This window comes from Fulmarus glacialis, unplaced genomic scaffold, assembly GCF_000690835.1.
Source record: "Fulmarus glacialis isolate BGI_N327 unplaced genomic scaffold, ASM69083v1 scaffold3962, whole genome shotgun sequence".
Classification (NCBI taxonomy): Eukaryota; Metazoa; Chordata; class Aves; order Procellariiformes; family Procellariidae; genus Fulmarus; species Fulmarus glacialis.
In genome coordinates this window covers 1-26,936 of record NW_009199626.1, presented here as the reverse complement: position 1 = coordinate 26,936, position 26,936 = coordinate 1, and the positions used below count along the sequence as shown (strand labels likewise).

The window sequence follows — 26,936 nt, the reverse complement described above, 5'->3', positions numbered from 1 at the left end:
CTATGGCAAGTTCAGACAGAACACGTTATCTTCCACCTTATCTAGGACCGCAGTTAAGAGCTCACCCTTCCTCCCACAGGAAAGGGAGGCAAAAGAGTTCAATGCCATAAATCTCTGAAGTTGCTGTTTACCAGGTAAGCACACCGCACGTCAAGGGAAAGCCACCTACCTTCGTAAAACTGAAAGCAACTTCCCGAATGTATAATGGCTGAAAGAGGATGCTGCACACTATATAAACCTCCTCACAGCATTTCATGTTGTGGATCTATTTTGCATTATTTTTCGCTTCCTATATTCACAGAGGAGCAACTGTGCTTGGTTGACCTGAACTTAAAAATGTTAACTTAAACCATACAACATACAAAGGGTTAACTAAGCTGAATAACCACCGAAGAACTTGGCAAACAATTGCAGTTTTATATAACCTAGCAACATGAAACCCCTTTCTATTCTTGGCTAGATTTCCTTTGCACACCCTCTTTAAAATGTTTATACATAAAGCGAACACAAACTGCAGTACCTCTAGGAGGCATTCACAAGGCTAATTTTAGGCAGAGGAAACCAGCCTCTTTCTAGACTCTCTCTTAAGCCCCTGGAAAGACAGCGGCTCCATAGGAGATGTTCAGAAAAGGACAATTAAACTGTATTTGTAATTGCAACCAGCAAACAAACAAGAACAGAAAAAACATTTTGAAACTTCAAACCAATAAATCACCTGCATCTGTACCTGCCTGCTCTCAACTTACTTTCAGCTTCACCCAGACAAATGTTCCTGTTTCTCCCCACCTGCCCATGCTCCAAACAACAAATACTACCAACTCTCTGGCCCAACCTTAGTCCAAACCAGTGTGTGACACCAACCTCACCGACACTACACGGCAGGAGAGACTGAGACCTGAAGTTATCTTGGAGGGCAAAAGGAAGCATCCTCCTCTCCACCAACTGCAGTGATCAGGAATATTAGCCTACTGACCCTAGCATTTCTTTTCCAAACTCCCTCCTACACATCTTGCCTCCTTCTTTCTCCTATATTTCATGACTCGTGCCTAGGCTTAAGATGCAAATCATGATTTGAAATCTCTTTACACCTTCCTTGATGAATCTCCATACACAATTTACAAAGCCTTCCATAAGTCCTCTTAGACCAATACAAAACTTTTCCCTTATTCATGCGTCACCACCCTGGTTTGCTTAAGAGAGTATGGAAAAATCTTATCTTGATCTTCTGCAACTAAATTGGGGGTCAAATGAGTCTACAACCATGATGTTCCGCATTAAAAAACTACAGCAAATCTCCATTTTAATTTTTTTAACTTAGGACCTCTAAGAGGAACAGCACGTACCCAAGCAGGGGCAGGAGAGCAGCACCATCCACTACAGGACTATTTACACCCAAGGGCACCCAGAGATGCTCATTTGCGGATTCTACAATGAAGGGCTGAAAGCACTCAGGTGTCTTGGTGGCCATGTCATGTTCAATACCATGTGGGAAATTTCTTACAATGCTTTATTGCTCAAATCCAAAATACCTCAAACTTTTCAGACCAAAAGTGAGCTATGAAAGTGGTCTTACTTGCTTAAAGCATGAAAAGCTTAACACTGAAGTAAGTTGACATTACCCTCATTTCCATAAACCACTGCAACTACTGACTGACATTTTGCAATTTAAGCAAGAGAGGAGTCAAATCTATACTGGCATTTCTACTGTCAGGCAAAATGTACGAAGCATGCAAAAACCTGCACTCCCATCTACTGCTTGTCACTGTATCAATGAAAAGCAAGTGCATATGTCACTTTCTCCTATCCATTTGCATTACACATAGAAGAAGGCACGATGCTCTGTATCTTCTCAAATACTGTTTTATATTCAACAGTGAGCCTTTACTGTTTCAGTATAGTACCCACTAGGACAGGCTGCTTAGTAGAAACTATCAGGCTAGAAGTCGTCCCCAAAACAGTTGCCATGTGCTTAGGTGGCGGCTAGACTTTTTTTTTTTAATGGAACAAAATGTTTGAACTTCTTCAGTAGAGATTCAGCAGTCTGAAATATATATTCTTGCATCTCTTAACTGGACCGTTACTTAAAATAGACTTCTTGAGGACTTCCTCCCCAAGAAAATTTACTCTTCAAGAAGGATATATTTTGTTACAAACACAAGGTTTCTCCAAACAACAAATGCATAAAAGAAAGGAAAAACAGAGTGAGAGGGCTTATATTACTTTCTGAAAGCCTTAAAATGTTTGATCAGCTCTGCTTTGAAGATTATTTAATCTGTGACTGAATGCTGCCTTCAGGAATTGAATTAAAAAGGAATACAACCTTTATCTAATAGTTCCAACAAAAGACAGTATAGTTGCTATCAGAAAGTATAACTTAGTAGAATTAAAATAAAACCCCCACAAGTTCAATGAAGGATGGACAAAACCGATTTCCCTATCAGACTCTCCAACTCATGCTTTAATAAACTGCACAGGCAGACTTTGCTCACAAAATTCTGAAGTCTCTTCATCTCAAATCAAAACTTAATCGATTGCTGTTGCAAGATCTCTTTATGAGAAATCATTCTTTAGAGGACAGACTGCAAAACATTTGCTAATAGTCTATGAAGTAGTGTAGCTAATTAAACAAAGTACATTTGTCAAATAAATTAAGTGATACATTATCATTTGCCTTCTCACTCTTAAATTCAAACACAGTAATCTATAATGCATCTCCAATATATCAGCATGAGTTTAAGGGGCCTTTGTTACAGCTAGTAAAAACCTCAATTACTCTTCTGAAGGAAAGTCTGACATTCTAATTTTTTTTTTTCCATTTTTAACAGGACACTGAATTTAAGCTACAGATCATATATTGCTTTGAATCAAACAGTTTCTTAAAAAGTAAACCCAGAGATTAAATAATGTAAATTTTATTACATTTTTCTTTGAAAAAAAACAAGAAAAAGCCTCTAATTTTTATTTGTATTTAGTTTCTCCTTTGATAAAATTACATTTTCCAGTGAAAATCATTCTGAGAGATTTTCAGATAATCTTAACCTTAATTTACTTAATCATTATTCTTCTGGGATGCAAAGAAAAACAGATCCTTACAAAGTTCTAAAAGAGTCTTTACAATTTCATTTTCCAATTTTTTTTTTCCCCAAGTGTAAACTCTTGTCAGGAAAATAAGTGAAAATTTTTATGAAAGTTGATGTAGTTACTTGCATCTACTTAGTGTTAAGCATAATTTCTCTTAGAGCCTTCCTTTGACCCACTAGGCTTGTGGGGTTTTTTCCTCAAAAAATTTGTGGTTATTGGTGGTTAGTTTCAAATCAGTAAAGTTACTTTTTTCCATCCATGTTACTTTTTTCCATCCCTCACATCTGGAAATTTCATTCAACAGTGACCCTTTGACACTACTGACACCTTCTTCATGAATTGTTGGCTAAGACAATTTTGTCTGCTAAAGTTTAGGCAGCAGTTTCATAGCTAGAACACCCTCAGTTGCTGTCAGATGCTCAGCTTCTCTCAGCTGAAGAAGCGAACTGGCATACCTATACCCACTAATGACAGACAGCTCTTCTGAGATGAAATGGCAGCAGGTCAGTTCCTCTAAGCAGTCAAAAGGGCGATGGCAGTAGCTTCACAAACATTGTTTAATGATTATTCTGTTCCCAAAGGTGTTGCAGCTGATTGATACACTAAAATTTCATTCTAGATGGTGATAAAAAACCCAAGCTATCCTACTATTTTATTTGCTATCCATACCCAGCAAATGTTTTGCCCAACTCAGACTGTCAGCTCCATTTCTAATCACTGTACAAGCAACGTTAAGCAAGTGTGGCATTCAGAACACTTGATGTTTTATACAAACAACAGAGGAATCCTCACTTACTTCTCTCCTTCTCGATCTTAGGCACCAAGAGACACATGTTTTGTCAAAAGCATGGAAAAAATATCCATCTAATCAAAACCTAATAATTATTTCAGTCGTGTTACTGACCTCATTGGCAGAGAAGTGCAGTTCTACCTGTTATTTTTAGAAAATGCTAATCCACCTCTTATGGAGAAAGTGCTTTATACCCACCCCCTCCCCCTCCCCAAATATCTATCAGGTCTCTGACCTGCTCTTATCAAAATCTCTCTCCTTGAAAGACAGTTTATTTATCCACTGTGGGAAGTCAATCCCAGAACACTCATGAGTACAGTTAAATAGATATCTTCCCCCACCACCTTTTTTAAAATAATTGGAAAACAACATTCTCCAAATTACTGTCAATTCTTTGATAGGTACAAAGCTGAGGTGATACAATCAATCATTCCTGACCTATACTTTTTGCTAGAGAAAAGCACAGAAAAGTGCCAAGAATGTAAAAAAGTAGCCAGGATGTTCTGCTGAGCCAATCACCCATTAGTCACTTTATTTTATGATCAGTAAATGACATTCTTACTGGGACAGAAGGTGGAAAATCTGTTTTAGCGATCCAATGATATCATGCTCTGGTGAATATTTCCGTAGAATTAAACAGCATCATATAAAAAAATGCTACTTGGAGTTTCCAGTACACTCAAGCTGGGCACTCGTCAACAGAGGAATCCCAGAGGAAAGGCATCAGTCAAGACGACACTGTACAAACTGATGGAAGAAGGAATAATCCATGTACTGAACACATGTCCGATCCAGGAAGCCTCTAAATTATAAATCAAAGAGGGCAGAGAAAATTCTCTGAATTATTATTATGAACTTGCCTTATTTTTACATAGCCTACTCTAGGCACCCTACTCTAGGCACTGTTGCAGAGACAATATGCTAAGCTTGAGAGACCTTTGGACCTGACCTGGTTTAGTTTTTCTTCTTCTCTGCCAAAGAAAATTGGCTTCATAAGTCTCTGCTTGAGACAGTTGAAGATACAGGTGACCTGATACGTCTTGTGAGGCAGAGGGTGATCAACTCGCTACCATACTACCCTCTGCTTGGCTCAAGTAGCATTTCTCTTTGAAACTCATGCTTTCAGGTTTGTAGCAGCCTGAATGCCTCCCCTCCCTGGTACTCGTGGCAGTCCAATATTTTAAGACTAAGTCATTATGTCCTATAAACATTCCTCATTTAAAGGACTATTTAGGATCCATTTGATTAAACTGTCCTGTTCAGAAAAGAAAACTCATAGGAGTCTGATTTGGGCTTTTTGCTTTTCTTGGACCCACCAAGTTTGTCAGTGGCAGGCATTTTTTTCCCCAAGGGCTGAATGTCATGCCACCAAACCTATTTTACCTCCCTTTCAGGCTCTGCCTTCCCTCCCCTTCCACCATTCCTCTTTCCCCAGCCCACAGCACCATGACAAGGCAGTGCCACCACATACAAATGCTTACTGTTACTTTCCATTAGATGTTTAGACATCAAATTAGGCCTCCTTCCCCCACAACAAATATTTTGTTTTATTAGTAGCTGGAAAACATTCCTAGATAGGTGTACTTTCAAGTGAACGTTTTTGATGATAGAATATTTGGCAGTACATGAAATGCAAACATATTTATTTGCTCAGTTTTATTGCTAGTTATTTAAGAACAAAATGTGACTGTCTGTAGCAATATAACTACCTGAAACATCACCTCTATGCTAAATACTTGTTGCACAAGTGTATTATCACATCAGAGGAAAACAACAAAAGCCAAAGAAAAAGAGTATTTAGAAAGAAGGCTAGGGACACTTAAGTACTTTCAATTGGTCAAACTTCAGTGTTCTTTGCACAAAAAATTTCCTTGTTAATTCTACTGATCACTTGTATGATCAGTAGACGCATCGTCATTCTCTAAAGCACAGGCCTTTTTGGCACAGGGTGATTTTAACATGAGGAAGATATTTCTACTTCTCATAAAAAGAGATGATACTCCTACACATTCACCATTGTAAGCCTTTACAAACTGCAGCCGCATTCACTTCTTCCAGATATTTGGAGGGCAGGAAAAGAAATAGCAGTGGGAACTGGAGTTCTGGAAAAACCTGAAATACCAGAAGTTTTCTCAAGGCAAAAACACAGTTTTGGCCAGGTTAGTCAAAATGCACCTGCAACATTAATTCTACATTCCCTACCCTTCAGTATGGCTAACTGTGTGATGACAGCCTTCTTTCAACGATGTCACTGGAATATCATTTAATGATAGAGAATTTAACTAATGATTGATATGTGAGAAACAGCATAGTCAAAGGCCAAAAATATTTGAGTGATAGGAACCACCAAGAAATAGTTGGACCAGAGTAATATGTAATTATGAAAAACATTAACATGTACAATAAATATGTAACAGTATAAAGTAAGTTTAGCACATTTCTCATAACAGAAGTTAGAATTAAACAACTGTACTATCTGGCTTACCCTCCTTTCCTATCATCAAGCAGCAAGAAACCATTCACTTTTCTCTGCTATTTTTTGAATCTCTCTCATTTTTCTATGGCTTACCTCAGTAGTAAACAGTACCAAAGCACATTTGTTAGTGAGTGTGTCAACTTTAAGAAACACATTACATTACTGAACAGGCTGAACTAGCCTTTTTGATCCTTTCTTGGATCTTTGGCCATTGTAGTGGGGATGAAACCAAAAAAGTGCTGTGCTACCGGCTCTGGCATTAGATATTCTGGCAGTCCTCTGACCCACAGGAAATACCTGGTCTTCAGGCACAAACGAATGCCAAAAGGGTAGCAAAAATTTGCAAAATAAACAGATGACCTCCCAAGTAATTAATATGACTAATAATATGGACAATAGTCCACATGGATTGGCCCATTTAAAATACCAAGATTAACCTCTAGCTTTTAAGAAAGTTGATTATTTATTTGTAGTGTGGCATTGGTCATCACAGACTAGTCTTTGCTTAAATTGACTCCCAGCTGTCATCCAGCTATGTTTTATTTACAGCATATTAAGGCCAGCCACACAATATGCATATTTTGGTAGCTGGAAAGGCAAGGCTGACTCTACTTGCCTAGAATACTCCGAACCCACCCGTCAGTCACAGTGTCTGGCAGTTTCACCTGGATTAAATTTATACGTATATCAGTCCTAAACCTGATGCCAATAGAGTTTCGTTATATTGCATGATCAATCATAACTTAAGAGGTAGCACACCTCAGCTATTTGCAGATTAATTCTACCAGAAAGGAATTTCTGCTCAAAGGTTAAATAAATCATGAAGTATTTATACCTCACTGCAACTACCTCAGCCTACATAAGCACAGTCTCATCTGCCTGTTCATCTCCAAAATAGACACACTGAAGTGAAAAATTGTAACGGAAAAGAAGTAGGGTGAAATTAATTTTGCCATCTGGAAGAGGATAAAGCAAATCTAAAAAAATCCAAAAAGTACAATAATCATGTCCATATTATTTCTTATGTTTCACATACACTTTGTGTTGCCACCCGCCCCAATCCAATGAAACTAATTTGAAAGTCAGAGGCAAAACCAGTTTTTTTTGAGACACATTTATCATCTCCTTCCCTCTGCTACCAGTCCCAAGACTGCAACAGCAAAACTTTGACATAAGATCAAACAGAGGAAGAAGAAAAATCATCAAACAGTTATTGTAAAAATACATTTGTTTTACATTTTGTTGCTTCATTGGATATCATTTAATCAGGGGCCAGTCAGCCAACTCTCACTCTAATGATTTTGCTCCTACAAGTAATTTCTTTAGTGATTAGGAGTCTATTCATATCAAATTGACTTTATTATTGCATTAATAATTCATCAACTCCCACAGCAAAAGAGTAAAAAAGAGAAAAACACATCCAAGTAAATTCCAGTCCCTCTACCAACCTTCCTGCCTTGTTTCTTTCCCTTCCATCACCGAACACGACAGATTTGTTTCTTCCCTAGTGTCAGGATTTTACGTATTCGATGACCTCTTAGAGGACTACTAGTAGGCAGAAAAGATCAGACATCTTGAGGATCTTATATTCCTATGGAAATTTCAGTTTCTAAAGAAAACAAGTTTCTGTCACCTTTATTAATAACTGTTCCGTGGAGCTACTCAGCTTGAGTGTTTCTAAATAGCTTATAAATCAAGCCAAAGTTCATGAAAAGTCTTGATTCTTTGGCCCTACATCAAAAACAGAGGTGCAGATCTTTCTGGAAAGTGTACCATAATTCTTAACCGCAATTACAGAATCATCTTAAAATAATGACATTTAATGAATTATATACGTAACATGTTTAAAGTAACAGACTGTGTTTTACACACAATTTAAGCGTCATGACCTGTGTCAACAGGTTGTAACCCATTAGTTCTCAGTAGTGGACAAGGCATACTGTGCATTAATGAATCTTTAGTGGTAGCAAGAAAGAGCCAGAAACAAAGAAAAACAAAAATAAAATTAATGTATCTACATGTGTTTTCTTCACTTATCTTGCCATTCTTCACTTGAAAAGCGTACTGTAATACTTTAATACACTGTAGTATGTTTTTTTTTTTTCAATACAATAACACTATTGCAACACAGATTCCACTGCATTATTTGGCCACTAAACGTTTTTCCAGGAATAAAGAAATAATTTTGCATGTATTAGCAGAACAAAAGGTGAAATTCTATTGACCTAGCTTTATTAAGCTTTTGCTAACTAAAGCCTCTCCTTCAACCGCCACTGCCATGAGGCCAAAGTCAGGAAGAATGAATGTGAAAAAAATAACAAGGCTCAAGGGTATTTGGTGGAAGAAACTAAGAGCTTCCATGACTAGTAGCCATCCTTTAACAAAAAAGCTGCAGCTTTTCTTACTCCACTGTTATTTCCAAAGCCCTCTACAAAGGACAAAGCTGGTGGCCTCTCCCTTGCCAATCCCCATCAACAACAGCTTTTTGGCACTCTTCTGACTGTTGGTGTCCCTCAAGAACATGGACTTGATGTCAAGCCCCCTCCAGTGGAGTAGCTGACCCTCCTACAAAGTTACTTAGCACGCACACTGCTCTATTTTCGTTCTTACTGAAATGCTGCCAAGAGCAGCCACAGCGGACAGCTTCCCGAGCAAACGAGAACGGTGAGAATCACGCCGCAACTCACAGTTATGCAGAGAAAACACCGTTTGCACATCACAGCAAATGGGTCTCTCCACTGGAGATCCATGGTCCCCATCCTAACCCGAGAAAGCAAGACCCTTCTTCACATTAAGGTTTGCACAGACATGTGTTTGAGAACCATCAACTGCTTCATGAGAGCAGGAACATACTTTTTTTTTTTAAACATAACATTATCTCCTATCTATACCATTCTCTGAAAACACAGTGTGGTTATGCAGAGTCAAAGTAACTTCTCATGGCATACAGCTCTGAACAATTGAAAAACTATGAGGTTTTGGCAACAAAAAGAAGGATTCAGGAACAACTCTGTTTCTTTCTCTTCCTGGGGTCTGTCTGCTCTTTTTAAAAGTTTAAGCAAGAATATCAAGTATGGTCAAGTCAGAGAGAAAACTGCCTTTGTACACAATGTTTACTATATTTATTATTTCCTATTAGACATATTTTCTTTCCTTAACAGAGCTATTTTGTGGATGAATGGTGGAGTACCAGGCACTGATATTTTCCTGTTTCTATTTAATACAACTGAGTGCTTCCAGCTGCAGCTAACAGAACTCACACACCACATCTCCCTAATTGATCACAACCAAAACCAAAAATCTCCAAACCCTCTTTTCTCCTGCAAATAATTTACCACGAGGCAATATGCACATACCTAGAGCACAACTGCGTGACTCTAAATAACCCTAAGTTCACTTGAGCTGTTTCTAAGTGCATGCTTGTATTAAGCCTAGATTATAATATATCTGTAGCAGAAAGTATTACAAGCCTTTAACAGCTTTTTCCTCCATCTATGCCCTTACACACGTACATACAGCTGGGCAAGTTCTTCTATGACTAGATTATAATTGGTACTGAAATGACCTGCTCCTTACCAATCACGTTAAATATAAAATCAATTAACACCTCCTCTTCTTTCACCTGGCATTTGCTCACAGTGAAATTTAATATTGATTCTGATTATTCTTAACCTTAGGCTGCTGATCTTCAGTTACTTTTCTGGATGTTATCCAGTGTCCATGACATGCAGAAGCCGTCCCCGAGGTGCATGTCAAATTTTGTGGCTATTAGGCCATCATCCATTATGTTCTAGGGCAATGAAATTCTTTGCCAGGAGACAAGTATTGCCTTGCTATCTCTGTTTCTCAAGAAACTCAATTTTCCAAAGCCCATGACTTTCTTCAAGTTTCCCCCCCTCCCCGTTGTCTGCTTGGCTCACAGCAGGTTTTGTGCACGTGAACTGAACTCCTTACAACCCCTGCCTCAACACCAGCTACCCCGTATGCCACCCCTGCCATTCCAGGAGCTTCTGAGCTGCAGCATCCCTGAGCCAAAAAAAAAAAAAAGTGAAAAAGTAAATTTAAGTCAACTGTCCCTACATCCGTTTCCTCTATTATTAGTTTGGAAAGGGCTAGCTTTGACCATGTGCTGCTTTTTTTTTTTTGAATATTACAGAACTTACACAGCCGACACCAGCAACCCATCCAGATATCTCCTCTAGAAGAAATTTATTTTCCTGCCTTTAGTCACCTCAAAAAAAAAAAAAAAAAAAGGAAGATTTCTATCATTCCTCAGATATTTTGATAATGCATGTCATTGTCCCTTGCAGATGGTGCTAAGTGTAGCTCATAGGAAGCCAGAGGATTAAGAGACAAAACCTGTGCCTACTCAGTCTGATTTTGCTAGGGCTATGCACTGTGAATTTCTGCCAGGATCGTGTGATAGAAAGCTGCATGGTCAATATAAACAAAATCATTTGAAACAACAAAGCTGTGAGGGACAAATTGTATTTGCTAGCAGGTATCACACAGGTTTAATAGAGGTCAATGATACTCTTGGATGTTGTTACCGTGGGGAGGCTCTCAATGTGGTAAGGAAACAATTGGTTTTGGTGAATATGAGTGGGACTGGAAGGAGTGGGAGTTCTTAAAGAACTACTGCAAGGGATAATATTTTCTTGCAAAATACTGTTGCCACTTGCTGCCAACTACATCTTCACTAAATCAAGATCAAACCAATCAAAATCCAAAGCAAATGATATGTGTGATATTTTATTCCCCATCACTTTACATCAAGTGAGGCTCATACACATCTGGGAACAGTTTCATCTATATACAGGGCAATGCTTAAAATACAGCAAATTTTGCAGTTTTTTTGAATAATGAATATTTACAGTTTTACAAAAAGGAGAGCCTTTAAGCTGATTTCGTCATTGACCCTGAACTTTGGATAGAAATGAACAAACTTTGGAGGGTGGTTTTTTTGTTTGTTTGGTTTTGGGTTTTGTTTTGTTTTGTTTTTGCTGTTTAAACATAGCATTTGATAGTATCCCACTCACTCTCCTTTGTGGCTGAGGACAGTAACATCCACTCCCACAGATACAGCCACAAGGCTCAAGGTTGGAGGAGCTGGGAAAGAAAACACTATATGCTGATGTGACACGAATCTTCCCAGTTTCAAACTGACAGTTACGAAATGCCTTCCACAGAAATACTGTAAAAATGTAGAAACATTCTTTTTCTTTGAATATGCCATTAACATAAATACAACAAAAAAATACAAAAAGTGAGACAGTTGTCTGAGGCAGCAGGGACCCAAACTTAAAAGCTCAGCCAATCTCCATGCTGCCATGCAATAATGATTACCTTTAAAAATACAAAAAAACCCCAAAAATAAAACCAGTTTTTCCGTGTTTAAAAAAAAAGTTAAAGGAAATTTTCTTCTTCCTTGAACCTTTTGCTCCGAGACATACATCACATTTTTTCCAGTAAATCATACACATGATCTGCAGGACATTAATCCCTCATACACTGGAATGGCTCCCATTACTTGTAACATGTCACACTCCTGATCTTTAAATGTTTATTTCACAGATGTTACAAGATGATCAAGAAATATCGCTAATTTATAGCAATAACCTGTTTACAGTAACACCAAATGAGTAAAATGGAAGCAAAAAGACAGAGTCAAAGGCTCTTGAGACTGAACACCAAAACCATTCCATATAAACTGATCCCCATGTATCCAAATATCTGACTGCTGTGAGAAGATAGGTTTCTGTCTAAAATATTTCTCCTACCAGGAGTCCCTACTCCCACACAAAGAAGGGAAATAAAGAGGATCCTAAAAGCAAATATACATGCATACCTATATATATATATACACACACTAAAAACAAATACCAGAATTTCTAATTTAATTCAAGTACGAAACCAAATGTTTCCCTTGGAATTTTGCAGAGACCACATCACATGCTCTAACAGGGCTGTTTGTAATCAAGTGACATATCAAAGCAGTTCAACATCAGACACAGAGGTAAGCAGCCTTAAATGTACTCCAGCAGCAACCACTTGCTATTCTGAAAACGTGCAGTGTACTTAAGGAAAACAGAAAAAGTAAGGAACAGAAAAACTTTTCTCTCAAAGTTTTACTACTATTACCTCTAAATGATGACCTGCCAGGTAAAAACTACCTCTCCAGCCTTCTTGCTTTGTAAGGCTATCTGTATGTCTTAAATGGTACTGCATCATACAATCAGCGCACTGAAGAGACAAGACTGAAGGGCATCATTGCCTGAATGATCAGCTTTTAAGAAAAGGGCTTTCTGGAACTGGAGAGGTGCTGTGAACTGAAAGTTATTAAAAGCAACAACAATGGTGGACAATAACTGAAAACTGACCACTTCACCCAATGACAGCACATCTCTTAGAAAATTATACAAAAGTTGAATAACTCATATCGAGCAAAAAAAAGTATAGATACTGAACAGAAAGAATGATTGCTAAGGGCTCCATGTAAAATCACATTTACAAATGTCATCTATATGTTCTGCTCCAAGGATCTGAATAACTGGAAAACAGTGTGAAGACTACTTATATGTGTTTCGTATCCAATTCGAAAGAGCATTTTGAACACAGCGTGACTGACACTCAGCCTTCCCAGGAAAGGGGACACCCCACTTCATGAGTGTTCCAATATCAAGCCAAAAAACCCTCCAGCGGTAGTTACAATACAAATTCTGAAGTGAGTTCAGTTACATACCTATAGGAGTAAGAAAGCTACAGTGGCCTCTTTTGAAAGTCCTGTTTGAAGATAGGCAAGAAAGAGTATGTTCAGGTGTCCTCGGTACAATTAAGACATGTGCTACACCCTTCTAGAAGTAGTCCTCTGTGGTCTAGGTATGAACAATGTTGGGTGGGTTGTCAAAAGCTCATATACAATAATAAACAAAATGTCATCAGCTTCTGCTCAAACATGTTATTGAATATATAGCTGAGAGGAGCCCCAAAAAACGCATCTCATTTAGTTTCTTTCATACTACTGGTACATGGAAGCTAAATATCAAAGGATTAAAACATACCACCAACTCAAAAATGCTCTTCCACAATAGCCTCAAGAAAATGGCATGGCAGGAATTTCTTTTAAGAAAGAAGGATTTCTAAGATTAGATGCAATTTAGTTATAGGAATGATAAAAGTAAAATGAATGAGATGCAAGATTGAGGGCTGCTAAACATCCAGACCTAGGAAGAACCTCCTCAAAAACAGATAAATACAGCCTTAAATGTTATGTGCTGCAATATGAAATTTTAACTTCTTTTTCTTAAAGCTTCTGGGTTTTGCAACTGCTGAAGACAGGGTGGGGCGCCACAATCACTAACTCTGAAAACCATAATTTCTTATATTTAGCTTTTACTTCTGTTTTTAGATCATTATAGTTTGACAAAGCATCAGTCTCTACCTGTTTCTTAATAGATTTTTTTGTGCAAAGACAACTGTTTTCTCCCTACAGCTTGCATCCACTTAAAGGGGGGTGGAAATCCATTTTATGTTATGTGGTGAAATTCATCTAATAAAATCTTGTAGTATTTCTGGGACTTCAGCAACTCTATAACTGCTCACTAAGCAGCATTTACTGATCCTATTAAATCCTTCAAGCCAATAACAAGGCAGATTTAAAAAAAAAAAAGAAACAAAAACACTTTACACAGAGACAACAGCATATTCTGACCAGAAGGGTAAGTCCTGAACACACCCAGCCTCTTTAGAACAGCCCAACATTAATAGTTGAGCATTGTAAACCAGGAAAATTTGCTTTGCTATACCAGTGGCAGTCTCCAAGCCAAATTCACAAGATTCCCATGAGCTACCCAAAACTTCTACAACAGAAATATTTCAAGGTTACTAAAAGAACTAAATTATTCATGATTAATAACCTTTATTGAGCCCTTTTCTCCTTTATTTACAAACCTGGTTTCTACAAATATATTAGTTTATTGTATTTAATGAAGACTGTCTGGCAAAACTATGACTTCGGTGTAAACAGTTGCCTTGCGATTCACTGCATGTGAACTGTCCTTTAAGCCACATGAATGTTTCTCCATTTAGGCAAGCTTTAATTAAAAATCAACCCGCACAAACAACAAAGACTAAGCATTAGTAGTGTGTATGCACACATTCATTTGCTACTTAGAGTGTCAAGGAAGAAGGCTCTACAGACTCAAAATATCTCACCAGGTTACCAAAGGACCCAAAAGATCCTCTTGGATTACCCAGCCTGGCAAAGTAGGAAAAAAAGCCCACCTGCTTACGCAGGGTAGTATGGATACAGCCTGGATAGCTACAGCAATAGCAGACTAAATTGAGACAGCTCATGTCAGTTCATGGAATTTCAAACTTTTCTTAAAATGGAATTTTTTTCTGAATTTTTATTCTGATTCTTCACAAAAACAAAAGCTGTGGCCTGAGGAATGGGGACGAGGTCTCTGTGATGAAGCTACTCAGGAGCTGGATGCGTGAAAACTGCAGGAAAGCACTCAGCCTGCAGAAGGATCCTGGCCACCCACACCCTGCAAAGGGAGGAGAAAGCATGCAGAAAACCCCCAGTATCCTTAAGGTGAGATACAAAACTGCTGGGAAAGAGAAGAGGCAGACTTTCCCACCCTCAGTAACCAGAAATCTATGGGAGGACAGAGGCAGTGCAGCCTTCTTCACATTAATTAGTGGTCATACTGCATCCCATGAAAACACTGAGGTAGTCCTTCATAATCATTAATTTACTAGGCATACTTCACAAGAAAGACTTACATAAACTTTAAGAGGACAAAAAAAATCCCACAACAAAACCCCACACAAGCCCAGCATACAGATCTACTCACAAAGATATTCTCAGATTATTTTGCAGTAATCAGTCACACTAAATCATATCAGCCCCCGTAAAAAAGAAGAGTTTTAAAGTACAAAATTAGAATCCCTAACTTAAAAATCCAATTCACATCTATAACATAGTAGGATTAAAATGCAAATGTCCTTTGCACCCCACACCCATCCCTAACTTAAAAATCCAATTCACATCTGTAACATAGTAGGATTAAAATGCAAATGTTCTTTGCACCCCACACCTCCCTAATTCAGGTGATTCTTGGTATAAAACTCAACATCAACTCTGGAAGACCCAGCAGTTTTCTTCCCCTGTGTAAGATTAACATGCTGGAAATTACTAAGCATGTAATAAATAGTAATTGCTTTTTAATCAGTGCCACAATATTTGATGCTTTCACTGAAGAATGCAAGACCGTATGGAGAACTGTCAAGTAAAGCTGTAGGATTTAGTTGAATTCACATCAAGCTTTATTTATGCATATGAATTTATACATAAGTGAATATATTTATACATGGAGAACTTGAAGTGCTCCATATATATTACATTATCAATGTCAATGAAGTTTTCAGCCAGATATAGTCTGCATGTGTTGACACTCATGTCGGACTATTCTTGACAAGTCTGTTCCTCACTACTCCACTGAAGTGAACTGAAGACACCCAACAGAAGGGCTCTGCTGCGTCTAAGTAAGGATATATCATCCTGTCTTTATACGCTCTGTGCACAGAGCCAAACCAAGAAACTTACCTGTTCTCTCAGTCTGCTAATGTCTCTGAAAAGCCATCAGAGAGGACCACCATGTAGCTAGCAGCTGTTTAGCTGTTTCTTAGACATCTCTAAATGAAAGATTTTCTCTTTTTTAAGGTATAGGGATGACGAACAAGAAATAATCTGAAAAGTCCAAGCGCAGTGGGAGGGAGCAGAAGAAATGGCTGTGCCGAGAGACGCATCCAGCTGCCGAACCTGCGGGTGCATCTGAAGTAGATGGACAGGATGAAAGATTAGGGAAGGTGTTCCTGGGCTGGATAAATTTGAGTCAGGAAGGAAGCTTGCAAAAGTAAATCAGAAAAAAACATGCTTAGATAAGATCGGTCTAGAGCAAAATAAGACAAATGGGGGAATCAAATCACAGCTGAGACCTCAGAGATGCGAAGAGCAAGTAGAAAGAAGAGCACCAAAAAGAGAGAAAGAAGTCAAACTATGAAAGAAAAATGGCATTAGGTCTAGTGTGAAAAATTATGAACCTAGAAAGAGAAAAGGTGGCAATGAGAATGATGAGCGTGAAAGCAAATAGTCGGACTTTAATAGGAGAAACACTAACAAGGAAATTGTATATTGCCATACAATTTTCCAATTCCCCACAAAATCTAAATCTGATTGGGAATAATTCATGCCACAGCTAGGAGAGCCTGAGAAATAAGTATGAACATTACAAACAACAATCAAGTAAAATGTACTATCTCTTCCAGTGATTGTGATTTATAAAGGCTCCAAGTCAGCTATTCAGAGGAATTGGGTGGTAACCAGCAGCACCTCACTGGTGCAAAAAAGATACTTTCCTAAACTCAAACGCAGCCAACTTTCCATCCTTCAGCAACCAAATGCAAACGCGAATGCTGTAGGTCTTGAGCAGAGCACCGTGGAAGATAAAAATAGTTCTGCCTACAACAAACACTTGTCTCTACAGGCTCATAGCACGGCAGTCGAGAAGCACGAGGCGCACTTTCCATTTTTTAATAGAACATCAAATCACACGCTCAGCCACTTGCAGATTAAAACTAGCTGTCTTACAGCTGTGCGACTAGTGATACGACTAAAGGAGCACATAAAATCCTTACAAAGATACTTGTCAATTTGGGATTCTCCAGACACAGCTCATCCCCAAAAAAGCCACAGTGCACAACACATGGCAATATGAAAAACACAGCAGAAGAGGAAAAAAAAAAAAAGAAAAAAGAGTGCAAAATGCCCGTAACTAAACTAATGTGTGTTGCGAATATGCAAATATGTTTTATTTCGTATCGACTCTTATGCAGCATACGGGGGTGGGGGGAACATTAGAGAACTAAGCTGCAGAAGGTTTAGAGGAGATACAGGTGTTTGAAATAAAAAAGAATGGCTCTCTACGTGTTAAATTGGAAGAAGAGGCAAGAGCAGACACCAAAGAATGATTTTCGCCATGCTCTTTCCAACATGCATGACCTAGCAACTGTAGAGAATGCCAAAATTCATTTTTTTGGATCTTGCTGAAGTGCTGTCACAACAGCAGTCCAGTGAGATAAAAGGGCGTTCCAAACTGCAGTCACACTTTAAGCTCACTAACCATTCTGTTATTCTCCGATAGTTTCCATTTTGTTATGGAAATGTTTTTACATGGAAATGACTTATATGTACAAGAAGCCTCTCTCCCGAAGAAGATTATGGCAATACATCAAACAAAACCCCAAAGAAAGCATACCGTTGCCCAAAAGAACACAGTATGTTCTAATTCCCCCTTTATTTTATTTTTCCTGTTTCTTTTTAATGGTAGATACATACAGACAGAAGAAAGGAGTGGAAAAAACAGAGAGAAATAGTAACAAGGAGCACTGCAAGGAAAGAAAGGTTAATTACAGCACAAGAAAAGATGCAAGGAATGTGAAGAATGTCAGCAAGTAAATAAATCAATAATCTACAGTCATCATCTACATTCCTGAACTACCCTGAAAGCATGGATATCTGCCCTTAACGTTCCTGACAATAGTAGGGATTTTCAAGGAAGGCTCCCTCCACAGTACGCTCTGTTTCTGCCAGCACCCTTGTGTCAACAGCTGATGACAAGGGAACCTTTCCAAAGGGAGCCTGTACTACCTCTTTTAACAGTTTTGTTAACACAAGCTTGTAAATACTTTGGAGCAGCCCAGAAATGTTAACAAGCTGAGGTTAATGTTGTGATCACTGCACAAAAACCCTCAAGGTCAGTGTCAAAAAATTGCAGGAATAATGCACTACATCCCCCCTCACCACTGCCACCTCTGCTCTCCAAAACACACCGGAGCCTAGCAGCTCATACAGAATAAAAGCACAGATCAATAAAGCCAGAAGACTAATGTATTTATATTATTATACAGATGTATTTCTTCACAATGGTATCAGCATAATATAAAGTAAGAGTCTTACAGAGGAAATGGAAGCGGAGCAATAGAGACAAGAGGACATAGAAGTCAGGACTTCTTAACAAGTTGGGAACATTCCGTATTGTTAATGGGGAAAAAACCCTAAAAACCAAACAAGCAAAAAAACCCCCAAACACCAAAACAAAACAAGTATACAAGTAAAATCAAGGATATGCCATCAAGTAACATGGCACAACAGAAGTGGATCTGCAGAGCAAAATAGTGCCTGTTAAGAACCTTACTGACATCCACCCTATACACATTTCAGGGGGGTTACTTCAGACTAACTCTAGCCTGGACCTGTGAACTGAGCATCCACTAGAGGTTGAGGTAAATAGCCTGGCTTAGTTTCATCCATAAAGGAACCTAGATCAACCTGTGGTGCAAACCAAAATATGGTAAATGGGGAACAACAGAAATTCAACTCACGAGCGTAATCCTGAGCCAATGCTAACATAGATTTATCCAAAGTTGCAATATGATCCTGATGCTATATATAAAAAAAGTCTTGTAAGTCCAGTATCTAATTCTGTCTCAAACAACCAACAAAAAAAATGGGATAGGATGATTCCACATAAGCAGTATTGCTTAGAAGACCACTTTTGTCTAGAAGACATAGCAGTAATTCTCCAAAAATTGCTTTGCCACACAAAATAAAATGTATAAAACCCACAGAAAATCAGCATACAGAATTATATCTAAACTGGACTTGCTTGGCTTCACGCATGCACAATATGCTTTTGCAACACTTGCTTTTGCAAATGAAGCTGATAAAATACGATTAGATAGCTAGGGGCATCTTTTCATGCAACTCAAGAAATTTCTTAATGCTTATATGAAGTGTAGCAATTGAAACAAGTCTGTTTTCAATGCCATTCTACTGCCAAATGGGGAGACTCCCCCCAACTGTCCACATGTATTTAACAGACTTTACAATCATCTTTGAAGTCATGGATGCACTTATATTAAAAAAAAAAAAACAAACAGAAGAAAGAAAGAAAACCTACCATACCTGTATGTTGTTCTTCAATCCAAGCTTGCAGATACATGAAGAGGAGTAGACCAGCTACTCCAAACATCAGTACAGACACAAAGACTTGTCTTAGGTTCATGACCCTATCGGAGGGCTACTTTTCAGCTTTCAGAAGGACGCATGGCTCACTTTTCTGAAGTTTTCAGCGTGCCTGCATCTTCTTCAGTATCTTCCCCTGAGACACTGACCTGGAATAACAAGAGATGGAGCTAGTTCTTGTGTTACATTTTTATTCTTCACCAGAGACTGTGTAAATAGTATACTATATACAAGCTGGAGCTCTTACAAGCTACTACTTTCAATGCTTAGATTTCTGTTCACAGTCTCGATGATCTTTCTACCCCTGGATGAGTTCCAAGCAGAAGTGTTTCTCGAAGTGGCTGCAGAGATCATTCCACCTCCATCCCACCGAACATCACCTGCTGTCGTAACAGAGCGAGGTGACACCCCAAACGAGACACCCAGGTGTCACACCAGTACACCGCTGCCCACCAACCATCACAGCTGAGAAGCTACAGCAGCAGCTGGAGGCCCCCCCAGGTGGCTGGGTTGCACCCCGGTACTGCCACCCCCCGTGATGGGCAACCCAGCACCTCTGCTTCTGGACCGCACGACCCTGTGCGCCCGAGGAGGGATGCCTGCTGTCACCCCCACAACACAACAGCTCCGCTCGCAGTGCCTCGGCATCGGTTCAACCGAAGCATCGGGGAGTCAGACTCTGATGTTTACCCTCAAACATGAATCCAAGTTGAGTTTTGCAGGGTTAGGGAACCTCAGCATAAGACGATATCAGTAAGTCAGCAGAAAGGGAATTAATGGATCATCTTTTTACTCAGCTATTTTGCAACATGGGAAGGACTTGTCAAGCACCCAATTCTTGCCACTAAGTTCAATGGAAATGAGATCAAATGTAAAACCTCAACAAAAAGATCACCTTCTTGCACAGCAGAGGGCCCAGAAAAAGGAAGTAATTTACCTGATACCCTGCAACTGCCACAAAGGGGCCATAAAATTCAGTTTATAACAACAGAACATAGAAGACACTGTGGATCATAAAAAAGCCAACTCCTTCACCTGAAACAGAACGTGTTCACTTTGAAAGCACGCTACTAGAAGCTAAAGAGCAACTGTTGAAACTGGCCTGCACAGCAAAAGAAAAAGTGTTAAAGTTCAACACAATGGACACCCTTGTAAGTGCGTATCTGATAGAAGTGTCCGGTAAACTACCGCAAAGAATGCGACGAAAAACTCAAGCTTTTAAAGGAAGACAGCCTACTGAAAAATATTTGAAAGAGAAATCTGTTAAAAGAACAGAGCTAAAGTACATGTGCATCCAAATAAACAGAAAAAGAAAATGCAGGCATTTAACAGTTATTCTGAAACGTACAAGTACTGCGTTGTATTGTTTGTATTTTTAAATAACTCAGCACTGTTACATCTATAATTGCTGAGTTTCTAAAAATACACATACAGTTTAGCAGGAACTCCCATTAAAAATAGCTGTTGAATGAACAAAGTAACTACATTAGAAAGAGACAAAAGATTTCAAGAACAACAAAACTGTGTTCAGAACTTTACAGAATTCTTTTCCAACTCTGTGCCATTAAAACTACATACTTCTCTGAAGCACAAACTTGCCTGCAGAAAATGTAAACTAGAGTTTAAATATTAATCATTTTATATGTAATTGTTCTGTAGAAGACAGATAGCTAGACATTAACAGAATGTAAATGTTCTGTCTGAATTCTTTTTTGTAGGGGTCATTGAAGTATCTGCTTCAAACCTGGAACACGGAAGGAAGGCGAGTAGGTGCTTTACTCAATCTAGTTCTTTCGGCCTTGATTCTGCAGAGATGGAATTTCCTACATGTTATATACATATACCTGTTTGCAGCTATTGTAATGATGCACAGGATTGGAAGGAAGCAGCGAAGATTGGCCAAAACCAAGGAAAATGCTTGGGGAATTCTCTGTGAAATGCCTTTTGTAGCATGGGTAGTGGAGCCTCCTTTCAGCCAGCTCTTCATCAGCTGTTATCACTTGCACCTTTTCCTACAGTGCCCTCAGCGTTCTCAGACTTGCAGTCTTCCTTATCTACCCTAAAAGGTTTACTTAGGTTTTTGCACCTAACTTCAGTCCTGCAGCAAATGCACTCTTTGCATGTCTTCAGAAATCACTCTGCTGACAAGACAGAAGCTTCCCAGCATAAGCAATGCTTCAAGAACCATTAGTCAAAGGACCAATAAATACAAACCTCTTCTGGTTTCCCCCAGACAAAAGCTGTGTTGTTCATGTAACAGGACATTGACAGCATCTGGATTAGGAAAAAAGTGCCAAATAAATAAGACATGAAGGTCTGAATGAGTATTTTTGAAAGAAATGAATTAAATTGCAGGTACTACAAAGTAGGAATCAGTTTCTTTTGGAAAAGTTTTTTGGGATTGATAACTTTCTTATAATAAAAAAGCGAGCAATCCAGACACACACAATGAATAGCAGCATGCTTCCAAATAAGCCCACTTCTGGGGTTTTGTCACTTGATTCCATCTCTGACTACACAAAACTCTCGCATTTTCAGCCCTCCTTTCTGAAAACCAGTGTCCTTGAGTGGGCAACAAAAGCTTTCTCAGGCCACGTGAAAGATGCTGAAAGCAAAGTATCTCACACCACATCTCCGCGAACATTTCCAACACATGTAGGCTGGCCCTGCTGCTCCCTCCAGCCTCTTGCTCTCATCATCCCTGACCGCCCAGCTCCTGCCACCACCACGAGGGCTTACACACCTGCACAGTAACATTCAGAAAGCTCATCCAGCTAAAAACTGTTCCAGAAAGAAGGAACGGAAACCTTACTGTCAAAGGAAATCAGGAAACACTGGTTTAATCGAACTACAGCTCACAAAGGATTTACCCAAGGAATAGTGCCGATGGCTTTTCCTTTAGCAATACCAGCCATCGCATGCATCCATGATGCATGACAGCATAGGATATACAGCTGACCTTCCCCAAACACCATCATGGTTGCATGCAGCACCATCTACAAGCCCTGCATCATCACCTTTTGGATGCACACTAAAATCATGAGCACTTCCAAGCAGTTTAATCTGTGAATAAGAAAACAGATGTTTTTCTACTAGGGTAGTTTTGGTTTTGAGTGGATAGAAGTTCCTAAAAGGAAACAGCAGTTCAAGGTGCACTTTTTTTTTTAAACTACCAAACACACCCTAAAGCCAATTTACTCCACCACTACAGTCACTGCAGTTATCTTTGTATCAAGAGTTTTCATGCTGCTTGCAATTAGTTTAATTTAAATAAATTTAATTTATATGAAACTGTATTCTTTGTTTATGTGTTGGCTAAGTTTTAAGATTAGTTTTAAACAAGAATAACATTAGTTTTAATTAAGACTACCTATTTTGGCACAGGTTAGACTCTAAACACATCAAACCCATCCAAAATCTGAAGGTATTCTGCTACCTCATAAGATTTTTAAAGGCTTTTCAGCTTGAATAAGTAGTTCAATTTATTTAACATTGTGATTTGTAACCCACATATGAAAAAATGATAGCGACATTAAAAAAGTCTGTGTCTATGAGTCTTGTAGTTGAACTTGAAAAATGGCCACACAACACTGACAAATTTGCTCCTTTAGCATTAAAAAGCAACGGTCACGGATAACACTCTCTAGCGTCCTGGCAAAGAGGAAATACCTGCAAATATTCTTTAATCAAGATGAATGCTCTCTTGTGGCTGTGAAGGAAGAGCCAACAAGCAATTACTTTCAACCTAAGTATTTTCAAAAGAGATTAACTGTATCCAGACACAGGTTCAGCATCCCTAGTTAAGCTGTAAATCTTTCTTCGCTCCCAGTCCTGGGCAACACGGCTCTACTGGGTGATAGCTTGACCATCCTGCCAGATAGGATGCTTGCTACGGGGAAACTAATGTAGCCCAAGAAACTGCTGTGTCCCTCTCACCTATGCTGAACTCAATTCTTTCTTTAGCCCAACCTCCCCCCATCTCTTTTGGAAGCATGGACCCCGATGTCCCATCCGTTTCAACTCAAGCCTTCACAGAAAATGTCATAGTGACCCACGCACCCCAAAATTTCAAGTCCTTTTGAGTATTGGAGAGAGATTACTACATATTGTTCTTATCCACCGTGGAGAAACAGTTAATCTGGCAGACGAAAACACTACATGCCTTAGATGCCTCTTTGCAGCAAAAATTTAGAAACTTGACAAGTTTATAAAAATTCACTTCTGAGGCCAAATTGTTTAATACCATTGTCAAATTTAAGAGTTTCAGGAATCCACATTCCACTAACGTAAAATCTTGCATTTTTCCCCGTTGTGTTTTGGGTCCAGTTCAAAAAGGCACATTCCCGTACAGGGCCAACACAAGCAATTGAAATAGCACAGCCACCCAAAAATGAGGAAGAGTGCATCTCCTGCTTTTGGCATGATTCCTCATTTCAGTACATCATCCATCTTTCTCTTCCTGGCAAGCAAATACACCTGCAGCTGAGGAGAGGCACCTCCAGCATGCAGGTACCATTCCTGGCTTCTTCCTATTCCAGACCACACAAAACCAACGGCATCTGGTCACAGTATGTTTGGCTAACTTAAGATTTTGTTGCCACTATTACCCTCACCATCACTTAGTTCCAAAATCAAAAACATATAAAAGCAAAACATTAGACTGCCTCAAACTATTTAGATACCTTTCTTTTTAATTCCCCTCCACCTTTTTTGCTTCACCTGAAGAAAAAGATGATCAAGATGAGTGGTTAGCCAGCAGAATACTGATGAAACAAACCAGATGCTCTTTATAACGGTCAAAGCATTCATATTACTGTGGGTTACCACAAATTCCCGCCCACTCAGCATCTCCTTAGACACAACTGAATTAATGAAAGCAAATGAGAAAAAGGACACAGAAAGCTACTGCAACCCCAGACATGTTTTTCTTCTTCTGCCTTTGTTCCCTACCCCAAGAAGCAAGACATTTTCTGATGCCTCCACTGGAGTATCACGGCAAGAAAATTTTGCACCAAGGAATGTCCTGCTGGACACTGGCCCAGGCTACTTTCAGCTCAGTCAGCGGAAGGAGGCAAGGATATCTTCTCACTTCAACGCTCGCCCTCCTCCCTCACTTCTCATCTGTTAGCTTGTGTCCTACTTCACGCACAGGTGATCCTCCGGGATCACCTTTCCACTGTCCACATCTCAACTTTCTGGCTTCACAACAACTAGCGCAAGGCACAGCTCCAGCTCTTAACAATGCTTGCACAGTGCCTCATGTGACGCAGTGCTACTCTTCGTTCTGGTTTATTCCAGCAGTTGCTAGGAATAAACATACAATATTTGCCATTTTCTCTCTCCAGCAAGTTACGCTGAATGTTATGGTTGGGTGAAGTCAAAGTCCTTACAGAAACTTGAATTAAGTGTGTAACCAGATCAAGATAACCAAACTCAGTGCTGCTGAGAAAGTTTGTAGAAATAAAATTAAAAAAACCCAAACAAAAAAAAAAACAACCAAACAACACCCAAACAAACAAAAACCAAAACCAAACCAAACTTCCCATAATGCAGCTCTTCCTGCCCATAGGAATCTATTGGGGGGATCAGAGTGGGGAATGGTTAACAATCTGGCTGGCCTCACTACAGCAGCTGAGTACAGACAGGGCAGGGCAGTGATGAGTTTCTCTCTCACCCCATGACAGACAGTATTTCCATACCTGGTGCCAAAGAGGGAGACACCCAGCATCCAGGCCCTGTACATCAGTCCTGCTGACACCTCAGCAACTCCTTCACCTGAAGAGCTGCTTATAAGAAGGTTGTGTCAAAGTGTAACTGAAGACAACATCTGGCCTGCACAACTTTTACCACTGGCAATAACAGAAGATTACTACCTACCAACGTTGCAAATCAAATTAAAAGAATTTTGTTACAGCGTTCCATAAGACAAAAATAATGAAATATTTTGTATGAAATACACAGGGATTTCTTTTCAAAGGAAAGAGCTGTTTAAACAAAGTGAACATCCTTCACTCACCCACTGAAATCCTGAAACAATAAAGACCCTTTAAAAAAATAGAGCTTAAAAATTTAAAATTTCAAGAGCAATCAGGAAATTCCAAACATCAACATCAGCAAAGTAACTTCCCACCCAGCCAAGTTGCACATATTTCACATTTTTCTACTTCACTCTCCCTTGTTACATAGCAGACCACGATGTTGTTATAGCAATTATGTTTTGTTATTAATGCACTTTATAGCATACAGCATGTTATACAAAATTAATAACGTGGCAAAGAAAATATGGTTTGCATTTGATTTGGCCATTTTAATCTATTAAAGTCACTAGTTCCTCATTATCCTTTTAACATATTTCCAAAGGAAAAACTCCTCTTAATGAAGCAACTGATGTAAACAAGACTCATTTTAGAAAAGAAGCATCTATTGGTTTCTGATGCCATTAAATCTTTCCATATGAATTGTACCAGGTGACTGACCTGCATTGCTTCTGAGAACAAGTACAAATACAACCACTTACCCGGTCCTGCTCCTCAACCATAAATCCTACTGAACTTCAGACTGCGTTAGTTTAATCCACACAGCAACCCTCAGCCACTTGTAGGTTAGTTTCAAGCTGCAGTTCTAATAATTATTCTTTATAAAGAAACAAACAAAAGCTATGCTTGTGTTAACAACAATAAATGCAGAGTTGTCCAACCCATGAGTATGCAGGTTAACACATCAGCCTCATGAAAAGTTTTGCTTGCTTAAAGAGAACAGAGAAGAGACTCCAGTTGTACAGAAAACGACAGGTTTGGAACTTTACCAGTTTACCAGAATATTCAATACCAAGAGTTTCATGCTACAGCAGCAGGACATTTCGCTTCAAAAAGGAAAAAGCATTATTATTTTTCATAACAGCTCCCAGTCAGGACTGGGGAACCCTACTGCACCTCAGCAGACAAAGACAGGTTTGGCATGCTTAGCTCTTACCTGCCCGTAGCACTGCTTGAAGTCAGCGAGCAGTCCCATGGGAGTCACCTGGATTTTGGGAAGTTAAACAGAAACAGAGCTCACGAGACAGCAACTTGATGGCTCTCAATCTTCCAGCAGGGTTGGAGGTGGACTTTTTTCCCCCCCTCTTAGGACAGGGGAGATTAGAGAAAGGACTGTGTCAAAGCAAGATCTTCCCTTTTTTAAACTGATGAAATTACACGATCTTGTTTATGGACTGCAGCGAACCGAAGTGTTATCAGCATGCCAAGTAGACTTGCAGTCTGCCCCAATCATTCACTCTACCGCTTGAAAACGCACAGGCAATACCAGCCAATTTTTTTTATTTTGGAGACGTGCCCCGAATCCCCGATGTGTGACGATGGGGGATGCGGGGGAGCGAGGAGTCAGCAGAAAAGTTGGTGCTCCTGCGGAGCGCTGCTTCGCTCCGTGCCGCACCGGGGGGCTCAGCGCTCCCCTCAACTTCTGGGGGACGCTCCGGAGCCCTGGCCTCCCAAGACGAGCCG

The 26,936-nt window shown here is 39.3% G+C and overlaps 1 protein-coding gene across 1 annotated transcript in view; it reads right to left on the bottom strand.

The window, feature by feature from the left end:
- Nucleotides 1–19,477, bottom strand: part of CHST9 (carbohydrate (N-acetylgalactosamine 4-0) sulfotransferase 9) — an 84,174-nt gene extending 64,697 nt beyond the window's left edge. The window contains exon 1 of the mRNA XM_009573310.1: nucleotides 19,378–19,477. Within this exon, the coding sequence (XP_009571605.1) occupies nucleotides 19,378–19,477 (100 nt within the window). The remainder of the gene's footprint in view (nucleotides 1–19,377) is intronic.
- Between the last annotated feature and the right edge of the window lie 7,459 nt (nucleotides 19,478–26,936).